Raw genomic sequence first — 23,851 nt, 5'->3', positions numbered from 1 at the left:
TAGACGTCATCCTGTCTGGAGTAGTAATGCCACCTACTAAAAGCAGGAAACCCTAGAAATATACACACAAAATTTCATACAAATCAGCCCAGACGTTCAAGAGGAGTTATGTGACAAACATACAAACAGATGTGTATATATTAATTACATTAAAAGAATAAAAAATAAACAATATGCTGATATAGTTATGTATTATTTTTATCTAATATTATAAAATAATTAATTTCACGCCAATGCAAAAATTATCACATTTGGAATAAATAAATAACTATAACTCATTACTCAAATGACATTCAAATCATATGACCTGCCTTTTAGGTCAAATTTTTCCAAAACAGAAAAGACATCAAGGTATTTTTTTTTTTAATTGTAATTTAATATTAAGTATATTATATATTTAGTTATATATATATATGTATATATTAATTCAGATATTAATTAGAAAGACCAGGTTTAACTACAGGCAGACTGTGAAAAGCTGTCAGCGAGCTACCTTAGTCGCACCTATGTACTTTAGCCGTCAAGCAGCTTGCTTTGAAGTTATTTTTATAATGAGTTCGAAGTATTTAAAAGGTGATAATTTCTGTTATAATTATTAAAATAATATCTACAATAATATTCTACATAAGTTCACATTACAACTACAATCTACTCTTACATCTACTATTTGTTAATCTACTTATTTTTTATATACAGCTACAGATCAGGTTGCAAGTTCTTGACTATATATTTCTACTAGCTGTGCCCGTGACTTCGTCCGCGTGTTATAGTGACCTCGACAAAGCAAAGAAAAAATATGTAATAATGGAACCCAAAAAAGGTAAATAAAATTTTCCATACAAATTTCAATCCACTTTAGGTAAAAAATTTTACCCCTATTTTTTTTATTTTATTTTAATTTATTTTAAAGGTAACATTTTTACAAACTTTGAATGTCATATTTATTAGTATTTAATCAACAACCTTAAAAATAAGTTTCAAGTTTCTATCTTCAAAAGATGACGATTCTTCCATACAACCTTTCATCCCCTCTTTTAACCCCTTACAACCCTTTTTACTCATTAGAACGTAGCCTTTCTAGTCCTTTCACAGGGTCTAGACTATCTGTGTACCAAATTTCATTTAAATCGGTTCAGTAGTTTTGACGTGAAAGCGAGACAGACAGACAGACCGCCAGAGTTACTTTCGCATTTATAATATTAAGTAAGGATAGCATATTCTATTAATAGCTCAGGATAATACACACAGTGCCATCTAGTCTCAAGACAAGCAGAGCTTGTGTTAAAGGTAAATAACTGATATAAATACTTGTAATACATTTTTTCTAAATACATACATAATATATATAGGAAATACCCAGAGTATGCAAACAATAATACTTATGAATACAAAATGTTTGTATTGTGTGAGAAATCGAACCCGCGACCATAAGAATTAAGGTGGTGTGCGAAGCCGCTAAATCACTGAGGTCGTCAACATATGATATCCAAGTGTTCCAATAATATAATATGAATTGTACGTATATACAACATAATGAACGTTTAATATGATACCGCAATAATTACAAAATTACAAATTTTTAATTATCGATTATACAACTTTAATTTTAAAGTCGAGTATTTCAAAACTTTGCATTTCTTATATAATATACATAAAAATAAAATTGAAGTGTCTGTTTGTAATATAGATAACCACAAACATCAAAATAACATTATTTACAATTTTTGTCTGTCTGTCTGTCTGTTTGTTCCTTGTCTTGTTGTTTGACTTTGACGGGACTTTTTTTGACAAGTAAGCTGATGTAATAAGGAGTAACTTAGGCTACTTTTATTTTAGAAAAATAAAGTTATAATCCACGCGGACGAAGTCGCGGGAATAGCTAGTTATTAATATATATAAATATAATATTTATTACATTACCTTCTGAAAATGAATATAATTATCATTATTTTTGTATTAGTAAATTATAATTAACAATTAGAAAATGTATTTACATGACTTTACACGAAGTCAAGAACATGCAACCGTCAGTTTTAATATTACAGACTAACGTCAAAACATTATTTACTTATTTTTTAATATTAAACTCACCTTGTAGGTGGTTGGATGCGCAGGAGAGGTTGGAACCTTCCGGGACCATCAGGAGTCACCAGTTTTCTGCCGTCGTCGTAAGTCATCATCGTCAAGTCATTATAAAGTCAACCCATGTCATTTCAACAAAGTATAAAGTCTTAGAAGGTCTTCAAAACATTTAAACAGAGTTATAACGTTCCTTAAGTCTAAAGGAACGTTCATAAGAGAAATGTTGGACCTTCCATAAAGTGGGACCATCTTTTTATTGTAGAATTTTAGTCCGTTTTGTTCACGCCAAGACACGTGCAGTGTATACAGAGAGATCTCATATCATCAGAAAGATAATAAATTAGCTTATTTTTGCCCAACATTAGGTGACAAGACCTGTTGGTGTAGACCAACAGCTCCTGTCACCTATCGTTAATCTTCATACCAAACCACTTACGAGGTTGAGGGTGAGAGTCTTATGCTTTCTATATTTTGATCAAAGTATTTCTTACTTTAACGTTATAATTAACTAGTACTTTTTATATTTATTTGTAAAGCATAGAACTTTGAAAATACTACAATGTTGCAGTTATACACATAGATTTTAGATCTTTTGCCAAGGTTACAAACCGTGACTTGAGTAAACCTTTTTGATATTTTTTTATATATTTATTATTGTAACTTTGATAAAATGATATAACATGATAAAGTGCACTGTAGTACTATAGCACTATAGTACTTATTCATAATAACTCTGGACAATACACATACCGTCACCATCACTAGTCCCAACTTGAGCAAACCATCATTAAATACAATCACAAAACAGACCAATACAAACAATCTTTACATATACGTACGAAGTTTGCATTGTGCGAGGAGTCGAACCTCGTAGTCGACATCGTAATAAAGGCAGTGTGCTAAACCGCTAGATAACCGAGGCCAAAAATTATTATCTTAAAAAGAATATAGAAATATCCCACTATGAAATATAAAAGTAACTAAATTTCATTATATAAAATTGCTAAATATATTATTGGTATTTCTCTGGCTTAGTCAATCGAATTCCCAAAATTATCAAACCGAATGACAATTAACCTTGAATGAAATGAATCAGTTTAAAATATGTAAAGATGTCATGAACGAAATGAATACATAGACAATTTACAATTTATTTATTGTTTTAACATTTCAAGTCGTATTCGCAATTTACAGTCACAAGCGAAGGAAGAACGAGTATTACGAACCATAATTACATATCAATTAACTAGACTTATTCTTAGGCAGTGAGTACAGTTACCTATATAATATCGCAGTAACCAAAGCATTAAACTTGGTAACGTATTGTAGGGATGATCGATATTAAAAAAACATCGATGTTTATATCGATAAATATAGAGTGAGAAACATCGATGTTAGAAAACAATGAATAATGAATGACCTATTTGTTATTTTGCATTTCAAATGACTTTTAGGACTTACGGTATCAGGTATAGGATTCAATCTGATAGCATGACATTTTGCATTTCGTATGGGAATTTTTTAAACATCATTATATCGATATTGTAATATTAATGAATATCGAGCATCCCTAACATATAGGAGAGACATATTTGGCGACCATAAGTAAATGTAAATGGATACAACTAATCAAGTACAAAAGAGTATTTTGTTCTTATAAACTAAAATTGTTACAGCTATAAGGCACTATTCATAGTTAACTACTATGATACAATGGTAAATAAATAACTAAACCATTACTTTATACACCTAACCATTTGTATGTTGTTTCACGACACGTCATCAAGCGTACTTTGTTGTGTACTACTCCTAAGGGAGGGTGGACTCGCCATTTGTACAACATAGGTCGGTGACGCATCGTACTTTATATGTTTGCTTAATTCACCTACAATACTTTCCAAACTTTGGGTTTCTATTTGATTTTCTATGGATTTGTCGAGGTACTTCTCTGTTTCAGATACAACTGCGTCTCCGGTATCGGCCTGTGAGCTAGATAGCTCTTCTATTGTCGGCCATAAAGAGGGCGATACTTTAACATCTTCATAGTAAATAGCTTCACGTTTTCTAACAGTTTGTGTATCATCAGAAACAATTGTTGATAATACGGTGCTGAACTCCCCAGGATATCTCCCAGACACGTATAAAGTTACTACGCTAGTCAATTTTGGGGGCGCTGGTGCTGGTTTCGGAGCTTTAGGCCTGCTTCTACGAGAAGGTCTTTCAGTAACAGGAGGTGGCGGCAAAGCATCCTCTTCATTATCTATTGAAGTTTCATCGAGAAAACCTTCATTGCTATTAAAATCGGACAAAATATTAGGTTTGGGGCTAATGCTGTAAATATCGCTATTTAAATTGTTTTGCAGAAAATTGTTGTTATTATTATTCTGCAATAATTCAGGTGTCAGTCCTAGAAGAGGATTGGGTGTTTGCAATGAGAGTGTTTGTTGTGATTGTTGTTGTTGTTGCTGCTGAAGAAGTAGAGGAAGAAGAAGTGAATTAAATTGCGGAGCTTGACCTAAGACAGTTGGTGTAGTAACTATTGTATCTGTAACAAATTCAGTGGCAGTTACCACACTAGTAGTAGGATCAACTATAGTAGTTAAAATAGCTTTACCCCTAAATGTAATAGGAAGCACTGTTTCCCTGGCATCAGTAACTGTAGTCACGTATGATGTAGTTCTGGTTTTAAATTCGGTTACAGGGGTTTGTGCTTGTTGCGGTAACAAACCCTGTCCTTGTAACGCGAGGAGAGGGTTGATCGCAGGTTGTTGATTACCAAGAAGCAACTGAGATAATAATAAATTAGCCAAAGGCACGTTCGAATTTATTTCAGGTGCAACTGTTTGTGTGACTGCCTCCACGTCGTAAACTGTACTTGGTAATATATGCGAATACGAAGTTCTACGTCCTCGTATAGTGGTTGGAGTGAATATAACAGTTGTAGTTGGAGTTTCATGTAAAAGATACTTTATTACTTTAGTAGCACCGTTTTCAGCTAATTCCGTCGATTCTTGAACAAGAACTAATTGTGGATTACCAATTGGTCCAATCGATGTCGAAACTTGATTCCTTAACAATGTTTCAATACTTGGCGTTGCTGATAAAACATTTTTGTATTCAGTTATTTTTCCATTGACAACAGGAATGGTAACTTCAGTTGGTACATGATGTGTGATAGTTATTTTTCCATCATTCAAGGCGTGATTATGAAGGAATCTTTCTCCACTAGTATTCTCATACGAACCTCTCTGTCTACTAGATGCTCTACTCGTTGTAGTACGAGATCTAGATCTATTGGTTGTTCGAGAAGAAGTGGAACGAGATCTCTCTGTTTGAGAATTTCTACTATTTGTAAGTCTTGGTGCCTTAGGTCTAGATGAAATCGTTGTAGTTCTAGATGAAGGTCTTGTTTTCCCTCTTCTGTAGCTTGGAGCAGATGTTGTTGTTCTACTCTCGCCACGAATTATAAATGGTTGCCTCGATGAAGATTTTGGAGACGAGACAGTGGTTGTTCTAGAATTTCCAGAGGTACGAGAACTGAATCTATTTCCACTTCTTTGTTTTTGAGTAGATGATACAGGGGCTTCAGTTTCTGGTTCAGGATCAGCACGTCGTGTAGATGGTGGTTTTATACCAGGCCTCCGAAATGTTGAGTATTTTCTGTTTCCATAATCTACTTGACGCTTAGTTCTCCTCCTTAAAGCAAATGGTCTAATTTGTACTATATTATTCTTTTTTGGTGCAGGAGTCGAGGGTGTAGTAACATGATTTTCCTTTCTATCCGATGAATCGTAATCGTTGTCCTCTTCAAATTCTTCTTCTTCTTCCAATAATTCTTCACTTTCCTCTACCTTTTGCTCGTTTTCTTTAATTTCGTCTTCCGGTTCAGGTTCGGGCTTCTGGAATAAATTTCTTCTAGGAAATAACGAATTCGGTCTTTGTCGTCGTAGCGATAAAAGAGGATTGGGTGTCGATCGGGTGGTAGTTCTTCTTGTTGTAGTTGTTACTCGACCGCGATTTGTAGGTCTTCTTGAAGATGGCGTTGTAGATCGAGGAGTTATAGCAGTGCCTGGTTGTCTAGCAATTGGTGGTCTTCTAAATCGTAATAAGGGATTATTTGTAGTTCTTACTGGAGTTTCAGTAACTTCTTCCAAGGGTTCAGTCGCGCTTTCATCTTGTTGGGTTGCAAAAGTATCAGCTTCATTTTGTTCCGCTGCAGGGAATGGCACAGTAACTGATTGTCTTCCATTTCTTAATCTAGATATAGCTGTAGGTCTAATTTTTGGTACAGCAGATCTACTTGCATAATCTAAACTATTGCTTCTCAAGGAACTAGATCTAAATCCAGTTCTCCTCGAAGTAGGTTGGATGCTTCCTCGGGAGAAACCGCTTGCTCTTGATGATGAGAGAGCATTTGAAGATAAACCAGAAGCACTGTTTCGTCCTGAAAATCTTCTTCCTTGACTTGAAGAACCAGGAAAAGCAGATTGTTTTCTATTTGATCCAAATCCAGATGGTCTCACTGACTTTAATGTAGGTGTAGCTGTTATAGTTGGTGTAAAATCTTGACGTGTTATAGTAGTTGCACTACTTAATAAAGGTACACGTTTAGGACTAAAAGTTGGCCTATTTCTTGATGCAAAAGGTATAATCACAGGAGTAAATGTAGGCTTTTTAGGTGTAAATGTAAGTCGACTCTTTTTTCTGTTATCTGTCTCTTCTTCCTCATCCTCTTCTGATTCTTGTTTGAATTCAGTTGTAACTTCTGGTTCTGCAACTGAACTTTGAATTACTTCTGGTGCAGCAGTAATTATAGAAGCATCAGAATTTGTTGAAGGATTTAAAGTTGTTGTGTAATTAGATGTAATTTCCGTTTTCAAAGTTTTGTTATCACTAGTGACTACTGTAGAGTCTCCCGAAATAACAGCAACTTGCGAAAATAATATTTTCTTTTCAGAACTTGGAGTAGATGAACTTTCTTCTGGTGGTTTGATCTCGGCAAATAAATTATCTATGTATGTACCTAACAGTATAGTCGGTGAAGCAGAGGAAAGATCCGGAAGTTTCGTGGGGGTGATTTCTTCCTTGACAACAGTTGGCGATATTTGATGTTTTTTGCCATTATCTTGTATTAAGTTTTTATCGATAGACCCAGATGGAACTTTTCGACCTATCTGATTATCTTCAATAAGTTTAGTATTGTCTACAATATTAGTTACAGTTTCGAGGCTGCTTAAGATATGAGATGTGTTACCAGAATAGAAGGTTGTATAATATGTATACGTAGTAAACATAGTTACTTTACCGTCGCCCTGTTCTAGTCCATCGTCAACGAGCGAAGGTTTTAATTCAACCTCTAAATCTTTGGGTGGTAATACGCTTTCTACGTCAATAGGCGTTGTATCAATTGGACTGATAGTTTGTAAAGTCTGAGCAGGTGGTGTGACTACATTTGAAACAATTTCTTCACGACTAGTAATTGTAGTCGATTTATCTTTATACAATGTTGTCCAATAAGTAAATGTTGTGTAGTAAGTGATTGGTAAATTATTTTCCTCTTCCTGTTGCTGTTCTTTCTTTGGCATTATTGTCTCAGTAACGACATTAGTAATAGTTTCCAAGCGACTTTTCACATTACTAGAATCTTTACCTATATACATTGTAGTAAAGTAAGTAAATGTGGTATAACTTGTCTGCAATAAAAGAGTCGGTGATGGCATAATTTCGTCTATATTGCTCTCTGAACTTATCTGATCTTCTAAAATATTGTTATTATCTAATAATTTTGATTCTCCTCTCGATGAAGATGATTTTACATCAGTTACATATGAATTTTCAGTTTCCAATGGATTTGATTCCACACTAAACAGCATGTCTACTTCAATTGGGCTTGGTTGAGGAATAGTTTCTTGTTGTTTCTTGTTCTCTGATGGATGTTGATTTTCCTCCATACTAACACTAGATTCTACGGACGAATTATCTTCCAAATTTACTTGAGGTTCAGCTTTTATTTGTTTGCAATTTCTAAAGTTAAAAGGGGCACGTGTAATTTCTGTTGCTAATGGATTACTTTTTGTAGGTATAAGTTCTTCAGGTCCAACATAATTTGTATATATCTCACTTCTGCTACATACGTTAGCATCAGTACCTACGTAAATTGTTGTAAAGAATGTATAAGTAGTATAGTAAGTCTTTACAGCATCAGGCTTAATACTATCAATAACATCATCCCCTAAAAATGGGGTTGGAGTTTGAGAAGCATAGACATTATCTATTTCAACTGATTCTAGTACATCCTTATTTTTTACTAAATCAATTATACTATTTATATGAAATGATTCCGTTGGTCGACCAATACCGACACTAGTCGGGGCAATTTCATCTTCGTTGAAAGCTCCAAGTAAAGTAGGATCTAATTTAGACAGATCAACGGTAGATGTAATAATATTCGTTACAATGGCTTTATGACTAGCTATACTTGATGTCTGGTCACCGAAAAATGTAGTGAAATATGTGTATGTCGTGTAAAGAGTTTTGTAAATAAGATCTATTTCATTTTCGGTATCTTCTTTATCTTCTTGTGGTGTAGATTTCTCAGTAGGTATTGTAGAATGTTCCGTACTAACAGATAGTTCAATATGACTGTGACTCGTTGTAACATGTTCTGTTGTTGTTTCGATACTAACAGGATTTTCTTGCGTAACCAGTTCAAGATTATCTTTTTCATCGCTATTTATGTTTGTAGTTGCATCACTTTCTTCTGATGTTGGAGAAACTTCATCTAAAGTTTGTGATGATTCTGTAACTACTTCAGGCTGATGACTATTATGAATTACACTTTCCTTTGAAACAGACTCTGGAACTTCAATGTTAGTAACAACTGACGACTCTATATCTATTGATATGACAGCTGTCGGTTCTATATTTACATCACTTTTACATACTATATTTGTAAGATATCCAACATCACTTTCCACAACAACATCAGATTTAATTGAAGTAGTAGTTTCAGTACTTTCTAGAGGTATAAAGTAAGTTGTTAAATAAGTCAAAGTTTTATAAGCCGTAGTCATTGTAGATCGTGTTTCAAGGCCCTCAGTACAAAAAACTTCTCGATGCGCATCATGATTCGTTTCCGTTGTAGATTCTATTTCTTCTGATGACTCTTCACTGTGACCACTTTCTGTCGTAGTCATAATGTCTTCCACTTCAGTAGTTGTATCTTTACTCTGGTTATCATTTTCTTCTTCATCTTCAATTTTTTCGGTAACCTCTGCAGCAGTATTTTCAGATTCCTCCTCAGAATTGATAAATACTTCACGCAAATCTTTCTCAGTAACAACTGATTCTTTGAAGTCGTCGACTACCGTTGCTGAAGGCTGAACTGGAAACAGAGGTTCAGTAGCAATCGAGCTGTATTCTTTTATTGGGATAACTTCCAAATCATGAGTTAGTTGAGTACTCTCTGTCGTTGTTATAGATGCCTCGGAAGGTTGAATTACATCAAGATTTAAATCAAATCCATTATTATACTGTACTTTAATAGGATTAAGGTTTCCATTATCGATATCATAATGTACTTTCTTTAATTCTTCATCATTATATATTGGTGTTTCCAAGCTTGGCCTATTATCAGTAAGTTTTGTGACTGAATTAACTTCATGAGCTTTATATGTAGAGGTAGCTACAGGAATATCGGCAGCAAGGAATGTTATTTTAGTGGATAATTTGTCGATTGGCTTCGCTGATGGGAAAACGTTCACTTCGTCAGGATTTTGGGGACGGTTAAGATCTGTATTAGGCGTAAATATAATTACAGTATCACCGACCACTGTTGTAAAGTCAGCAAATCCCTCGTACGTGAATGTTTTCTTTGGTCTTGGTTCGCTTTTTTGACCAAACAATTTCTTTGGGAGTTTTGTTTGCTGAACTGATTGTGCTGCGTGTCGTGATTCAACGTTGTCAATGTAATAAAATATTGGAGAAAATTCATTTTTAATAGTAAAAGTAGGGAGGTCGTAATCGGGTTTCACTTTAACAATATTCGATTCATCTATATTATCTTCTTTACTACGAGATTCATTTTTAATAGACTCTGTTACTGGTTCATAAGCTTTATTTTGGCGATGTAAGGTATTAACATTTTCTAAAATTGATGGATTTACAATTAATTCCAACTTCTTTTCTCCGTCAATGGCTGGACCGTCAAGGAAATTAAAGGCCTCATTTTGAACATATCGCGGAATTTCTTTAAATGGTTGTATCCTACGACCGACAGGTTCATCGAAAATTTGATTTTCAACCTGATTTTCAGGAGAAGTTGGAGAACCCCAATATTTAAGATTGTCATCTGTTGGCTTGCTAGCATAGACTATATCCATCTTACTACTTGGAGCCAAATAGTCAGTATTTTTAAGAACAAATTGTTCTGGATCTATGAAGCCTAAATCTTGCTTAACGTTCCATTGACCATCAAAATTGGAGTGTACACGTGTTGGTTTTACAATGACTGGTTCGTCTACATTTGAAGGCTTGTTGTAAAGTACTAGGGACGATTTAGTTAGGAGTTGCGCATAGATGCGACCGTTATCTAAAGTTGTTCCGAGGATTTGCGTAGCAAATTCCGTGGTTACGCCATCTTGGATGAACGTTCGGGCTGTCGATGTAAGTAAACCAATGAGAGGTTTCACGCTGTGGTACCTCCCAATCTTCGTATTATAGTCGTTTTTCTTCTGGTCATTAACAAGAAGAACTGTCAAGTCTACGTCATCATTGCCGTCATAGTCAATCAAGTCGTGGATAGGATTGTGAACGTTGGAGGTGCGTTATAATACAATAATCCAGTTGAGTTGATTTGTTGACCACGACCGGGGATTAGATTTGAAAGAGAAAGAAAAAACATACAATTAATAATGCAAATACAAGTAGAATAGAATAAATAAGACACTAATAGATACGAGAACGACAAATTTGTTTGTGTTAGCACTAATTTTGTACAACGACTCAAATTTATTTAATGTTGGTGATATATTGAAGAGAACTCAAGGTTAGTTGAATGCAATTTTGCCAATTACATTAGATTATTACGAAATAATATGCAATTATCTGAAATAAAAAATAATTATACGCGTAAAGTAGACCAATTTAAATTACCGTATAAGGTAATTTGGTACATACGAATGAGTTCTAATAATGTAAGTTATATGAATATATAATATTTTTATTTACTTTAAAACTACTAAAAATTGTTGCAAACTTCTGAATTGTTCTGGATGTATTTAAAATCGCATTATGTGGCAACAAGTTGTATGATATTGTATTTTTTATCTTATTGAATTTTATGCAGTTATGGTATTTCTAAATTATGTATCAATTTCAAAATATCACCAATCATCAAAATAAATAGGCATGTATATAAATGAATATAACAATACTTTAAAGAGTTAAATATATTATAACAAAGAATAAAAGAATATAGGAAGTAATATATCTTCTGGAACAGATAGAGTAATAGCTAACAGATTAGAAACATATTCATTCAAGCAAAGGCAGAAAATTTATACAGAAGAATAAGAAAGAGGTAAGAATTTGAAACTCACCCCTATTTTCCGGGACACCCTCCCTTTTTATTCTTGATGCTTCTATAGTATCTTCATTATTTAAATCTGCAACAAAAGAGAGCATTTTTTACTATTACCTGGTACTTTCAATATTGCACGCGTCACCTGAGAGTGAAGTAAAAGTATTATATATGCATATATTTTTTTTATGTCTAGAATGGCAAAGCTGACGGCCATCATGATGATAAATGTCGCCTATTATCACACATCACGTTATCATGTGTAATTTCACCCCTGTAACTTTACTGCCTTCTCTTACTACTCTTATTTAATACTTTAATACTCTTACTTAAGCAAGCGGCTTGCTTTTTAGATGTAAGTTGAAGAGTAAGAAAAGGCAGTGAAGTAACAGGCGGTTGTAATAAGTAAAATCGGTAAAAAAATTGTATCATATGAATAACAAATTTCATTGTAAATTACTTATACAGAACTGGTACCTGTCATCTATTGTAGCAGTGAACTGAAGTTAAAAATTAGAATGGTAATTAAACTGACGGTCCATGTGATGATAAGCAGCAACCAAAGATAACTTTATGATGAGTATGCCTAAACAAAATTCGCCGAATTAATGCGATCAGTTTCGTAACTCCACTCGTAAGGTTAGACTGGTTAGATGTCTCATAGAAAGTCGCAAACAAGGCCTCAAGGTTCTAGACTATTAGCTATTAATGACTATAACGTGTTACTCAAATATTTTCTTTATTCTTTATTGTACAATAAAACGTATACAAAAGGCAAGCTTGCTATAGAACATTCTCTACTAGTTCAACTTTAGATATAAATAGAAAGCGTTGTTGGGCAGTCGTGACGAAAAACGGTGATAATGTTACTATATTATATAAATAACTAAACAATATCAGTACATTCATTAAACCATTAAAACTTGCTTATTTGCTGGCTTTTGTGTGTATATTCAGTAAGCCTGAAAATAGATCTTAACTATTTTTAATACACCTAAGTGACAAGGCTGGTCAATTCAATTCAAGTTAATTTTGTCCCAATTTTTTTCTGTTTTTTGAACGAAATTAAATATTTTAATGATAAGGCGTTATAACATACATACAATCCTAAACTTTCACCCTTCTACCACTAACCCAATAATTTAATATTATTTTTAATAGCAATATTAGTACTTTTTTCTCTTTGGACAGATATATGTTCGAGCTGGCTTCATTATCATGTCAGAATCTGATAAAGTGATGTCAGGGTAATTGAGGAATGTAATATTCGACACCAAATATCATGTTTGAAGATTTCCCTAGGAGAAATATTTCTACGTTTTGGACTGAACATACAATAACTATATGACTTAAGTGCATATTCTAAAACACTCAAATTTCAAATTAATGTTCGCAATTGCTAAAGCCTAGACACCAACAAATCTAGATTAGGTACTATTCTTTAGAATTAATGTAAGATAAGACAGAATCTGTGGTACTAGAATATCTCCGAAACAGGAAACCTAAGGTGTAATTGTGAGAAAAAATAACAGCAATATTTTCAGACTGTTGTTAGTATTGTTCTGTGGTTTTGCGTAAGTTTTTTTCCCAGAGGGATCGGTCCCTTACCTCACAGCATGCACTTTCGTAAGTGAAATGTCTTGTGCAAGCACAGTTAGAGCACATAATCACAATGATCAATGTCTTGTACAGTCTTATTCATATAATTTAGGGTTTAGAATGCTGGCAACAAGTAATCAAATAAATGTTTCCGTTCAATCTGTACTAATATTTTAAAGGGAGAGAGAGTGAGCGAATTCTGTTATGTACGAATAAACTCCGGAGCCACTGTACCAATTTCGGAAATTATTTTTGTAGTATTAAATGTACATTAGTATAGAGTGATGTAGTGTGAGTTATGATTTATTTTAAAACTAGCTACTCGTCCCGGCTTTGCCCGGGTGTACATGTATTATACATATAAATCTTTCTCTTGAATCACTCTGTCTATTGAAAAAAAAACTGCTTCAAAATCCGTTGAGTAGTTTTAAAGATTTAAGGATACATAGGGACGGACAGACATCGACAGCGACTTTATTTTATACTATCTAATGATATTAGATTTAAGGCGAACTCGGTGGTTTAGTACTAAACAATTCATATAAAAAGTTATATGAATTGTTTAGTAAGAAATAGATAGATAGATAATTTTTTTGTAAATACATACATAATGGCCAAACAATCATACTCATGAATATAAATGTTTGCACAGTGCGTAGAATCGAACTCACGACCATCGGAAGTAAGGCGGTGTACAACTAGATTACGGAGGCCGTATATTGATTACATATGGTACATATGGTCAACTCATAAAAGAACTTGATTGAAACGGACAGCAAACAAAATGTGTCAGTGTGCCTCATCAGAAACGCGCCTCACGTCAACCCAGTGACAGAGACACAGTTCCTGTTGGTGACATAGATAAATACCTGATTTTTTTAATACAGCTGTAGGGCTGATGCTTGTATGTTACACATATGTTTTACTAAACGATGCCTAAATATCAGTACTCCTTCCTTACTTCAGTTCCTGGGTTGACATGTTTGGTAACAAAAACCCTAAACTCAATTTATATAATAAAAAAAATTTTCTTCAGTTCCGGACTCTTGAATTTATTTTTTCAGATATGATAATGGAATACTGCACCTGCCAGTACTAACGGTATATGCTGGCGGGGCACCAGTGAAGGATAATAGGATTTCGTCACGATTCAAAGGGCAAACTAACCTGAATTCACTTCACAGTTTGGCATAGTGGTGAAATTATCAGAAATTGAGCACGATGATTTCCAGAGGGGACCGCGTGGAAGTCGAACTGACATGGTACATGGCTACTATTCTCATTAATAACACCCTCTTTAAAAAATTAACTCCGTTGTTTGCTAAATGCATAAAGTTCGCAATTATCTACCTATACCTATATACTGAGGTATATCTTGCCAAAAATTACAAAGTCTTCGTGGGTACCTCTGTCTTACCCATTTCAGCCATGAATCAGAGTGCTTTGTAAACTGCTTCGGTTTAAGGTTATCATTCCATTTAAATTTAAAAAAATCGGTTCCGTATATTTTAGGTTCGGATTCATGCGAGCTACTGAACGTATTATTTTTTCATGTAACTGAAATTGCAAACAATCTTATTTCCCATATGCTTATATGGGACCGTCGCATGTAATCGTGAATTGCACTACGTTATCATGTGAGAACCGTGATACTACATGCGTTGTCGTTTCAGAGAACTATGATTTTTTTTTTAATATATATAGTATTTTTATGAATTAAGGCAAACACCATACCGCGGTAAACAGCCAGTAGCGTACAAACTGTTATACTAAAAGACACGGAACCTTGAAACGACCTGAAAGTAGATGCGAAAGAAATCGCGACCACAACTAGTGATGAATAAATCATGTAACAGAAATATCATGAGAAAGTAACAGTTCCTGCGAATGGAACGGGTCACCGCAACAAGCAGTCGATTGATTACAATCTACGCATATCTTTGAACAATATGGTCATGCGCTCATTCAATATTTGCTATCACTGGGTCACTGACATTATTCCAATTGTAATTAGAAGGTCAGTTAGCATGACTGCATGTGATTATGTTAATGAAGTTTTACAATTTTATTCAGTACGTCCTTTTACCTATATTTGCACCAATGAACCTGTGCCAAATATATTTTATTATCATATTATTAGTTCAGATTCTGTATCATCACAAAATGTAACATCCTGATGAGAGGGTTAGGCAGCGTCTCAATCAAATGGCTAGGGAGCACAGCATGCGCGTGTAGTCAACGCGAAATAGATCGAGATGGGGCCTCTCCTATTCTATCTACAGGCGAGTCAACGCCTACTGTTAATTTATAATACAACATATCAACGCAACAAATTCTGTCATTTAAAAATTAATTACATTATTCAGAATGTAGGTTAAGTTGAAGTAATAACATTTAAATAATAATTATACAATACTAGTACAACAATTATAATTATTGTTGAAACAAAAGACTTAATATCACCCAACAAACTGTCAAAATACTGATTATTTCACACGCTCCTATTAACAAAATGCCCTATAATTTTTCCATCTTTATACTAAAATAGACTTAATAACAAAACAGTTAAAGTACGTAGTGTAATTGCTTATATTCACAGCAATGGCGACGAGGTGTTCCAAATTCAAAACCGATGATTAGATGTTTTTAGCATAGACGTGAGAAATGATACGTCGGAACAGTTCATAGAGAACAAGTATCTCTATAGGTACACAAAGAGTTCATGTGATGATATCGCAACGAAATAACTTGTTGGCCGATTTTTATTGTATCTGGTTTATTTTTACTGGGTACAGGTTTCACTTTTACTTCCCATTGTCGGTTTCAACGAAAGTAAGATGCAGTACTTGTCGTTTTGTAGAGGAAATGCTTTCTGTAAAAATTCATAGCTATACAAAATGTCTGCAAACTGCGGAACTTTTTTTTTAACCAAAATATTCGATTCGATTTTACTGTATAGTGAGAGTAGCAATTATGGTAACTGCCTTTAAAGAAATGGTTGCTTAAAGTGTTTCAATTAAAAATACATATTAAACGTGAAACGTATAAAATAAATTTTCGTAATTTTTTTTTATTCATTATAATAATTATTTGTGACGATTACTCTTTTTTTTTATTCAATCGGTACTTCCGTACTAATAACATCATATAACTTCTTTTATATTAAAAATATTTTGATTATTGAATATGACATTAATTATAAAAATAACAAAATAAGTAAATTTTGTTCAGTGAATAAAATTATTACAGAACTATTACAATGGAACAGTTTACTTAGTTCCTCTTTAAACGTAAATACATATTTAAATCTCAAATGGCTGGACATTTCGAAAGGAGTATGAACTTTTATGGCGGGAAAACTGACATGCAAAAAGTTTGCGCAGGTGAATGCGATGGTTATATACTTATATGGTATGTGTGAGTAGGATGGCCTACATAACTATGTCAGTGGGTGAGCCAAGCCCTGAGTCAATGCACTTGCATTGCCTACAGTTGCAAAGTAGTAAAACCTAATGCCACACTAGTACTTTGTAACTTTTAATTGAAAAAGACATTATGTATTACTTGAAAGTTATTATTGAAATAATGACTACTTAAAAGTTCACCAGCCCGGCTGATTACTGAAATTAATAAAGTATTCTTGGCATTAATCATTATAAAGATAGAATGTATCACTAGGATGGACATAGGATATCTTTTGTAAAAAAATTAAATGTAGTATAAATATATATAGCACTAAGAATACAGAGTCTACCTCGGTATATTATTGTATATGTATAATTAGATAAAACAACGTATTTAAGAAAATATAACAGTTGTCTAACATCATACAAGCTGTGCACAATTTGAGACTATTTCTCATAATTAGCCCCATCATGATGATGATTACGAAACTGTTCTGATGACACTACTTTCAACATCTGTGATTACACATGTTTTAGATGACCGGATATGTCTCAAAACTAATTATATACTATTTTGTTCACAATATAAAGTTTCGAATTAGAAAGACAGATGAATCGTAATATTTATTAACTTTTAACTTCCCTTGTTTAATTTGCACAGTACAGCTGAAAGACAGCTTAGGTATCTGTTGTACTGTAATTTCACTGTCTAATTTGCACTCTACAGCCGAAAGACAGCATACAAAGCAAGCTGCTTGGCTGCTGAAATAGGTGAGAATGGTGAATACATATTGTACTGTAATTTCACTGTCTAATTTGCTCTCTACAGCCGAAAGACAGCTTACAAAGCATACTTTTTTCTGGCTGAAATATGTGACACTAGACAAATACCTATTATACTGTAACTTCAATTTTACTGTCTAATCTGCTGCACCATATACCTAACCGAAACACAGCATAGAAAGCGAGCAGCATGGCTGCAAAAATAGGTAAGACTAACTATTATACTGTAAATTCAATTTCACTGCACCCCACAACCAAAACACAGCTTGCAAAGCGAGCTGTTTTTCTACTGAAGTAGGTGATACTGAGATACCTGTAAATTCTATTTCACTGTCAAATCTGCACGCTACAACCAAAATGCAGCTTACAAAGCTACAAGCTGATTGGCAGCAGAAATACGTGAGACTGTCATATCCACGCAGACCACATTTTATATTCTACCTCTGGTAAAAAAACCCCTGGTAAATGAATTTGACGGCTTTGGTGGTCTAATGGTTTAGTACACCACTTTACTTCTGATGGTCACAGGTTCGATTCCTCGCACTGAGCACACATTTGTATTCATGGGTATGATTGTTGGTATCGGTTTTATATGTAAATTATACATGTTATTTCCAACAAAAAAATTAAGTGTTTCTGCTTATCGTGGCACTAGATGGCGCTGTGTTAAATGTCCAAGGTTATAAAAAAATATACTATGTATAAATAATACAATTGCAAAATCGTATTTAGACGCAAGTATATTGTGTAAATAACAGGCGCTAGTATCGGTACTGGTTATAATATCAAAAGTAGGCTCTGATCGATATTAGTGTAACTAATTCAGTTTGTGTAACAACCTTGTCATTGTATTAATCATATTGTAATCACACGATAAATATCAAGTTCTTTTATTGATATTAGATACAAGCTGACTGTCAACTGTCGTAAGTGGTAACAGTTCTAGGTTAGGTTAGGTTTTAGGTAGAACATTTATAACATTTGCATAAAAAAGTCGTACTTTTTATGCAAATATCACGTTATCAAGTGACGACGTTAGGCTATGTTAAAAATTTAGAATACAACAGAATTGTTATTATGACAGACAGCAAAAGTGCATTGCAGCATGTGACTCGATGCACCTCTGGTTACAGAGGAGTATCGAAGGCTTATGCTGTGCTTAAACAAATCAAAGAGATTAAAAACAGTGGAGTGGATCTCAGATTGCAATGGGTTCCTTCACATATTGGCATTTACGGAAGGCAATTTTCTTACGGTAGCATGTGACTTTACAGAGGCGTTACAGACATACATTTAAAATAAAATGTCATGATATGTGGCGAGAATATTTCAATAAAAGATCAACGGAAAAGGGCATATGGTACAGAACTATGCAAAGTGAACCCCCTCGTATCCCATGGTTCCAAAACATTAACCTTAGTCGTAAGTATGTTGTCATAGCACTTAGATTGCGTTCAGGACACATTCCATCAAACAGATTTGGATTTCTCATGAAAAGAGTAGACACCCCTAATTGTCAAACTTGTGGTGGTATTGATGATGTTCAACATCTGTTGATGGAATGCGCAAGAACAACACTGAAAGGCAAATCTTACTAAAAAAAATAAATGTAAACAAAAATAATTTAGGAATATTTCAGAGTTTTTTATCAGAACCTGCATCAAAAGAATCGGTATTAATTTATAAATTTGTAGACAAAAGTAGGTAAGATTTGTTTTTATAGTAATTTAAAGTTTAGATGTTATGTAATTCATTAAGAAGACAACACGGAGCTAACATGCTCACTATAAGCTAAGCTCCTAAATAAATAAAGAGAAAAAAAAAAAAAAAGTGACGAATATTGTACCTCTCTATGCATGAAAAATACAACAGATATCATGTTATCATATGGCAACTGTGGTACCTCTCTATGCATATTATGGATATGATGTTATGATGTGAGGACTGTAATACCTCTCATACGTTGCCATTCCAGAGATGCTAATGATGGTGCTAAGATGCCTTTTACCCTGTAATTACACTGCCGTATCCCACCCTTGAAGAAATGTTTTACAAAATTACTGCTTGGTGACTGAAAGAGAAGAGGCAAAGATACATAAGATAGACTTTGTTCTATAACACGAGCGGACATAGCATATCTACATATAATTTATATAGATAGATAAGATTACATTCTTTCTGTTTATTACATTTTCACATCAAAACGGCTATAATTAAATTTGAGATTGATATAGATCATCTACCTTTTATAAAAAAAATGCAACAAAGACGCGGTTAACATCTAGTGTACAAATATATATAATGAAGGACAACCGGTACTTAATGGGATATTTGGTGACTAACTGATACGGTGAGATCACAGTTACAAGATATTGCGACAGATGGCAACTGCAACTTGGATGTGGATTGCGAGAATAATGGAATAGATAGACCATTATTACCGGACGCTCCGTGTACGTCTGTGTATACTGAACTATCATTTTATTCTATCTTTCTATCTTATTTTACAAGAAGGATATATTAAGGTGTCTCAACTCGCTCGTAACACCTCTAGTGTCTCAGGCGTCCATAGGCTACGGTAACCATTTACCATCAGATGGACCGTTTTTTTTTTCGGACTACTCTAATGCTGTTGGCCGTAGCTGGCCTTTACAGCTTCACCGGACGTTAGGGGCGAGTGCAGATGGCACTCCAAAGCCGCGGAAGGACTTATGGAGCTGCTGAAGGCCAACTCCTGCCTGTCGGATACGACTTTAGTCTGAGGGCACCACTAGGGGTTCGAACCTCGGCTCAGGCCGTCGTAATTTCGATCCCCGTTTGAATTGGACGGGGGATCGATCGGAGGGGCAGATGGACCGTATGCTTGTCTGACAACATAGTAGTACAAAAAATTTATAAGGTGAAATAAAAGATGAAAGTTTGTGCAGACGACAAAACCTTACCTCAGAAATATTCTGGCGCGGGCGCCCTGGCAGTTTATTTCTAAGGTATAATAGGTAACATCAATTTTCTTGATCCAATCTATCTACATATCAAAATTCATTAGCATCAACAAAAATATACAACATAAAGCAACAATTAGACACTTTCTCATGTAAGAATATAATTTTAGTATAGATTTCCTATCTATTAGATAGACAATCTTTTTATATATTTTTATTGATTGAATTGAAATACCCGAAACCGCGGCGGGTGCTAGCAACAGTCTATTCTCTATCACATTCGCTGTTAATTTACAAACGTCAAGACAGACAGACAGTTACAAGGTTAACTTCTTAATTCCGTGTCACAATAGTGACTAGGTCAGTCCCTAACAATCCCATAACAATTGTTTGTTATGGGAAATGGAACTGTACCACTTTGCATATAATACTCAAAGTTATTTAATCGTTTTTAAGATGTACGTACATTGTACTTACTAAATTATGAGAACCGGATGGTTTGTACGTAAAGACAATAGATTTTCTAATTTTACATATTTAATCATCTTTAAGTTTTTTACATTTTTAAGTTTTTTTATGTAATTGGAATGGTAGACTGACACGACGGCCTGATGGTAAATACTATCCATCGACTATATACATGAACAGCACTTCATTCATCACGTTATCATATGCATGATAGCACTGACTTGCCTCTTATCATATAGTTTCACTGCCTGATCTCACCCTAAATCGACTATCCATCGACTATATACATGAACAGCAATATATTTTACAAAATCTCATCACGTTATCATATTATATCCTATGATACTACCTTATTCCGATGGTCCATTACGGTACAAACATTTGTATTCATGATATAATCGTTTGTATCACTATATACGTATTTACGAAAAAAAATCTATGTATTTGTAACAGTTGTGTAATACGCATAACACAAGCTTTACATAGCTTAACTTGGGTCCAGATCGCGCTGTGTGAATTATTATTATGATTAATTAACGCAAACCTGACGTTACTAGGTACTATTTAAAAAAAAATGAGGGTCAGGTAGTCATAAGTTTAAACATAGCTAAAAAAGTTTTTTAAAAATACATAATATATTTGATATCTTCTTAAAGCCGGAAATGCTAATCATGGTTTTTATTATAATTTATGATAATTTAACATGTTAATTTTTGAGCTAACAAAGATGTTTTCGCGGTTGACACATTTGTATATTAAATAGTAATTAGAAACTACATAATGCCATCATTGTTCTTAAATTATTAACCTATAGACGTTATTTTGTAAACAAAGAACGTTTCTTATTTCTTCATAAAAAGAAACATTTTATTCAAATAAAAATAAACTATCCAAACAAAGCCAAAGTAAATATTAACAAAATATGTAACATTATTAAATCTATTCCATTTTTAAATACACGACGGGACTAACTAAGCAAATCATCACTATATTTTACAAACACATTTGAAAATAATAGATATTCTATTTTTGAATCGAAGAAAAAGTTTATACTTAATTCGAATTTTAAAATTCTAGTGTCGTATAAAGCCAGTTACACATTGACCTCACGGAAAGTGACATCGAGTGAAAGTCTATGACTGAATGTTTATAAAAATTTCACATTCCGCAAAATTTGTTCACACGCCTCTAATGTGATAATACACGCTGTATTGAGCGTGTAACAACCACGAAATAGACTTTGTTGTTGAAGGTGTTGTCATTCAAAAATTGACAATTTGTTGACACTAATATTTTTTTTTATTCCCAACCTTATACCGTTGAGACAAAGTCTATATTGTTTTAGTGCGAATTACTGAAATTGTCATAGCAATATGTATTTACTCAATTATGCCGAAGCTTTCAATTGCTATTAGTTTAGCGTGTCGGTCCCAATTGCCGCATGTCAACATTTTTAACGCTATTTTTAATAATTTGAGTCATTAGGCCACAAACAGTATTTAAGCAAATATTGTTTAATACACTGATCTAGACTTTATAGTAAAAAAACTATAAATAAGCACACTACATTTTACGGAAATTAATTAATAGAAAGCTTTGTATGTAAAATAAAGAAGTAAGGCTTTAGTACATTTAGTTAATATTTATTTAAAGCTACATACAAAATTTAATGAGAAATTTATTGTTATCAATTTTCCCAATATGAACATCTACAGGTTAGAATAGAAAAATATAAAAAAAGAAAAATAAGTATGCAGATACACACATACATTTGAAATTAGACTGCCAGCAACTAATTCCAAATTCAAACCAAATCGATCAAAATAACGAGTTCGAATAAGAAACTTACTACGCATTAAGAATATTGTATTTTCTTGCGTAGCTTCATTGTATTAGAATTAACTGGAACTCTACTGCATTGTTTTACAGATCAGTTTTGTATGCTTTTTGCGTGGTCAAAAACGACTTGAATGTCAAGTACATGAAATCGATTAGTTCGCGAATTTTCGAACACTTTCGAACTGAGACGAATTGTATTGAAGTGAAAGATAATTAGCATTAGGTACCTTACAAAAGACTGAGTTTTTGTATTCTGTTTGGAAAGTAACATTTTTATAATGTTCATAGTATTTCACCGTTGAAATATTAAAATTACTGTTAAAATTGTTACTTATTATGTGCGAATTTTACGCAACTTTATATTAAATAGGTATTCGGGTTGGTTAAGTATGCAATGCATTCCGGTCCAGGCTTTTTCAATAAAGACTTTACGGACTTGGTAATACTGCTTGTTATTGTTATTTCTTTCTACGTACTCTATAATTTTACTGCCTGAGATAATTCTTCATCCGAAACATAACTTACGAAGCAAATTTATTGACAGAAATAGGTTAGACTGAGGTACCCACGCAGACGACGTTGTATAAAAGTCTATCTTTAATCCATGCTATAAAAATATTATAAAGAAGTAAAACTTGTAAGTTTGGATGTTCAGAGAAATCTTCGGAACAAATTAACCATTTCTGAAATTTCGTTTAGTATTTGTTAACATATTTATAAAGTAAGGTGATAGAGTGTTGAAGAAACAGACCATATTCGACTAAACGATGTTGCGCGGATCAACTAGTGCATATGTAATTTATAAACAATGATATATAGCAACTAAATTTTTGTATTAACAACTTAATTTTTTATTTCTATATTAATAATTATCATTAGAAACAATTAAATCTGATATAAATAGATATATTGTAGTTAAAAAATGAGAGGTACATAAAGGTGATCACAGACGATATCGGGGTCAGAGTCGAGAGTGAAACTGCATTTTTTGTGTGGGTGGCTGAGACGCGGCGCGCGCGGTTGTCGCACATTGCTTCTATTAGTAATTATCTCTGCACAGCTATTAAAAGTTGTTTGTCAATAAAATTATAATTATTACGGTAATCTTCAGTATTTGAGTCTATTCAAAGACCTTACATAGTGCTAGTTGGTAG

General features: G+C 33.6%; 1 protein-coding gene across 2 annotated transcripts in view; it reads right to left on the bottom strand.

Annotated features, from left to right (window-relative positions):
- LOC131852175 (mucin-2) overlaps positions 1 to 23,851 on the bottom strand; it is a 122,371-nt gene that overhangs the window by 20,124 nt on the left and 78,396 nt on the right. Inside the window, exons 2-3 of one of the 2 annotated variants that reach the window (XM_059202824.1) lie at positions 11,682 to 11,747; positions 3,253 to 10,843 (exon numbers count right to left, since the gene is read on the bottom strand). In XM_059202824.1, the coding sequence (XP_059058807.1) occupies positions 3,852 to 10,843; positions 11,682 to 11,747 (7,058 nt within the window). In that variant the 3' untranslated portion in view covers positions 3,253 to 3,851. Of the gene's footprint in view, positions 1 to 3,252; positions 10,844 to 11,681; positions 11,748 to 23,851 lie in introns of those variants that run through there. The other variant, XM_059202817.1, reaches the window with a different exon arrangement.

Source organism: Achroia grisella, unplaced genomic scaffold (genome assembly GCF_030625045.1).
Source record: "Achroia grisella isolate CSIRO2021 unplaced genomic scaffold, CSIRO_AGI_Agris_v1 utg1174, whole genome shotgun sequence".
Classification (NCBI taxonomy): domain Eukaryota; kingdom Metazoa; phylum Arthropoda; class Insecta; order Lepidoptera; family Pyralidae; genus Achroia; species Achroia grisella.
The sequence above is the reverse complement of the archived record's forward strand: the minus strand, read 5'-3'. Positions and strand labels throughout refer to the sequence as shown.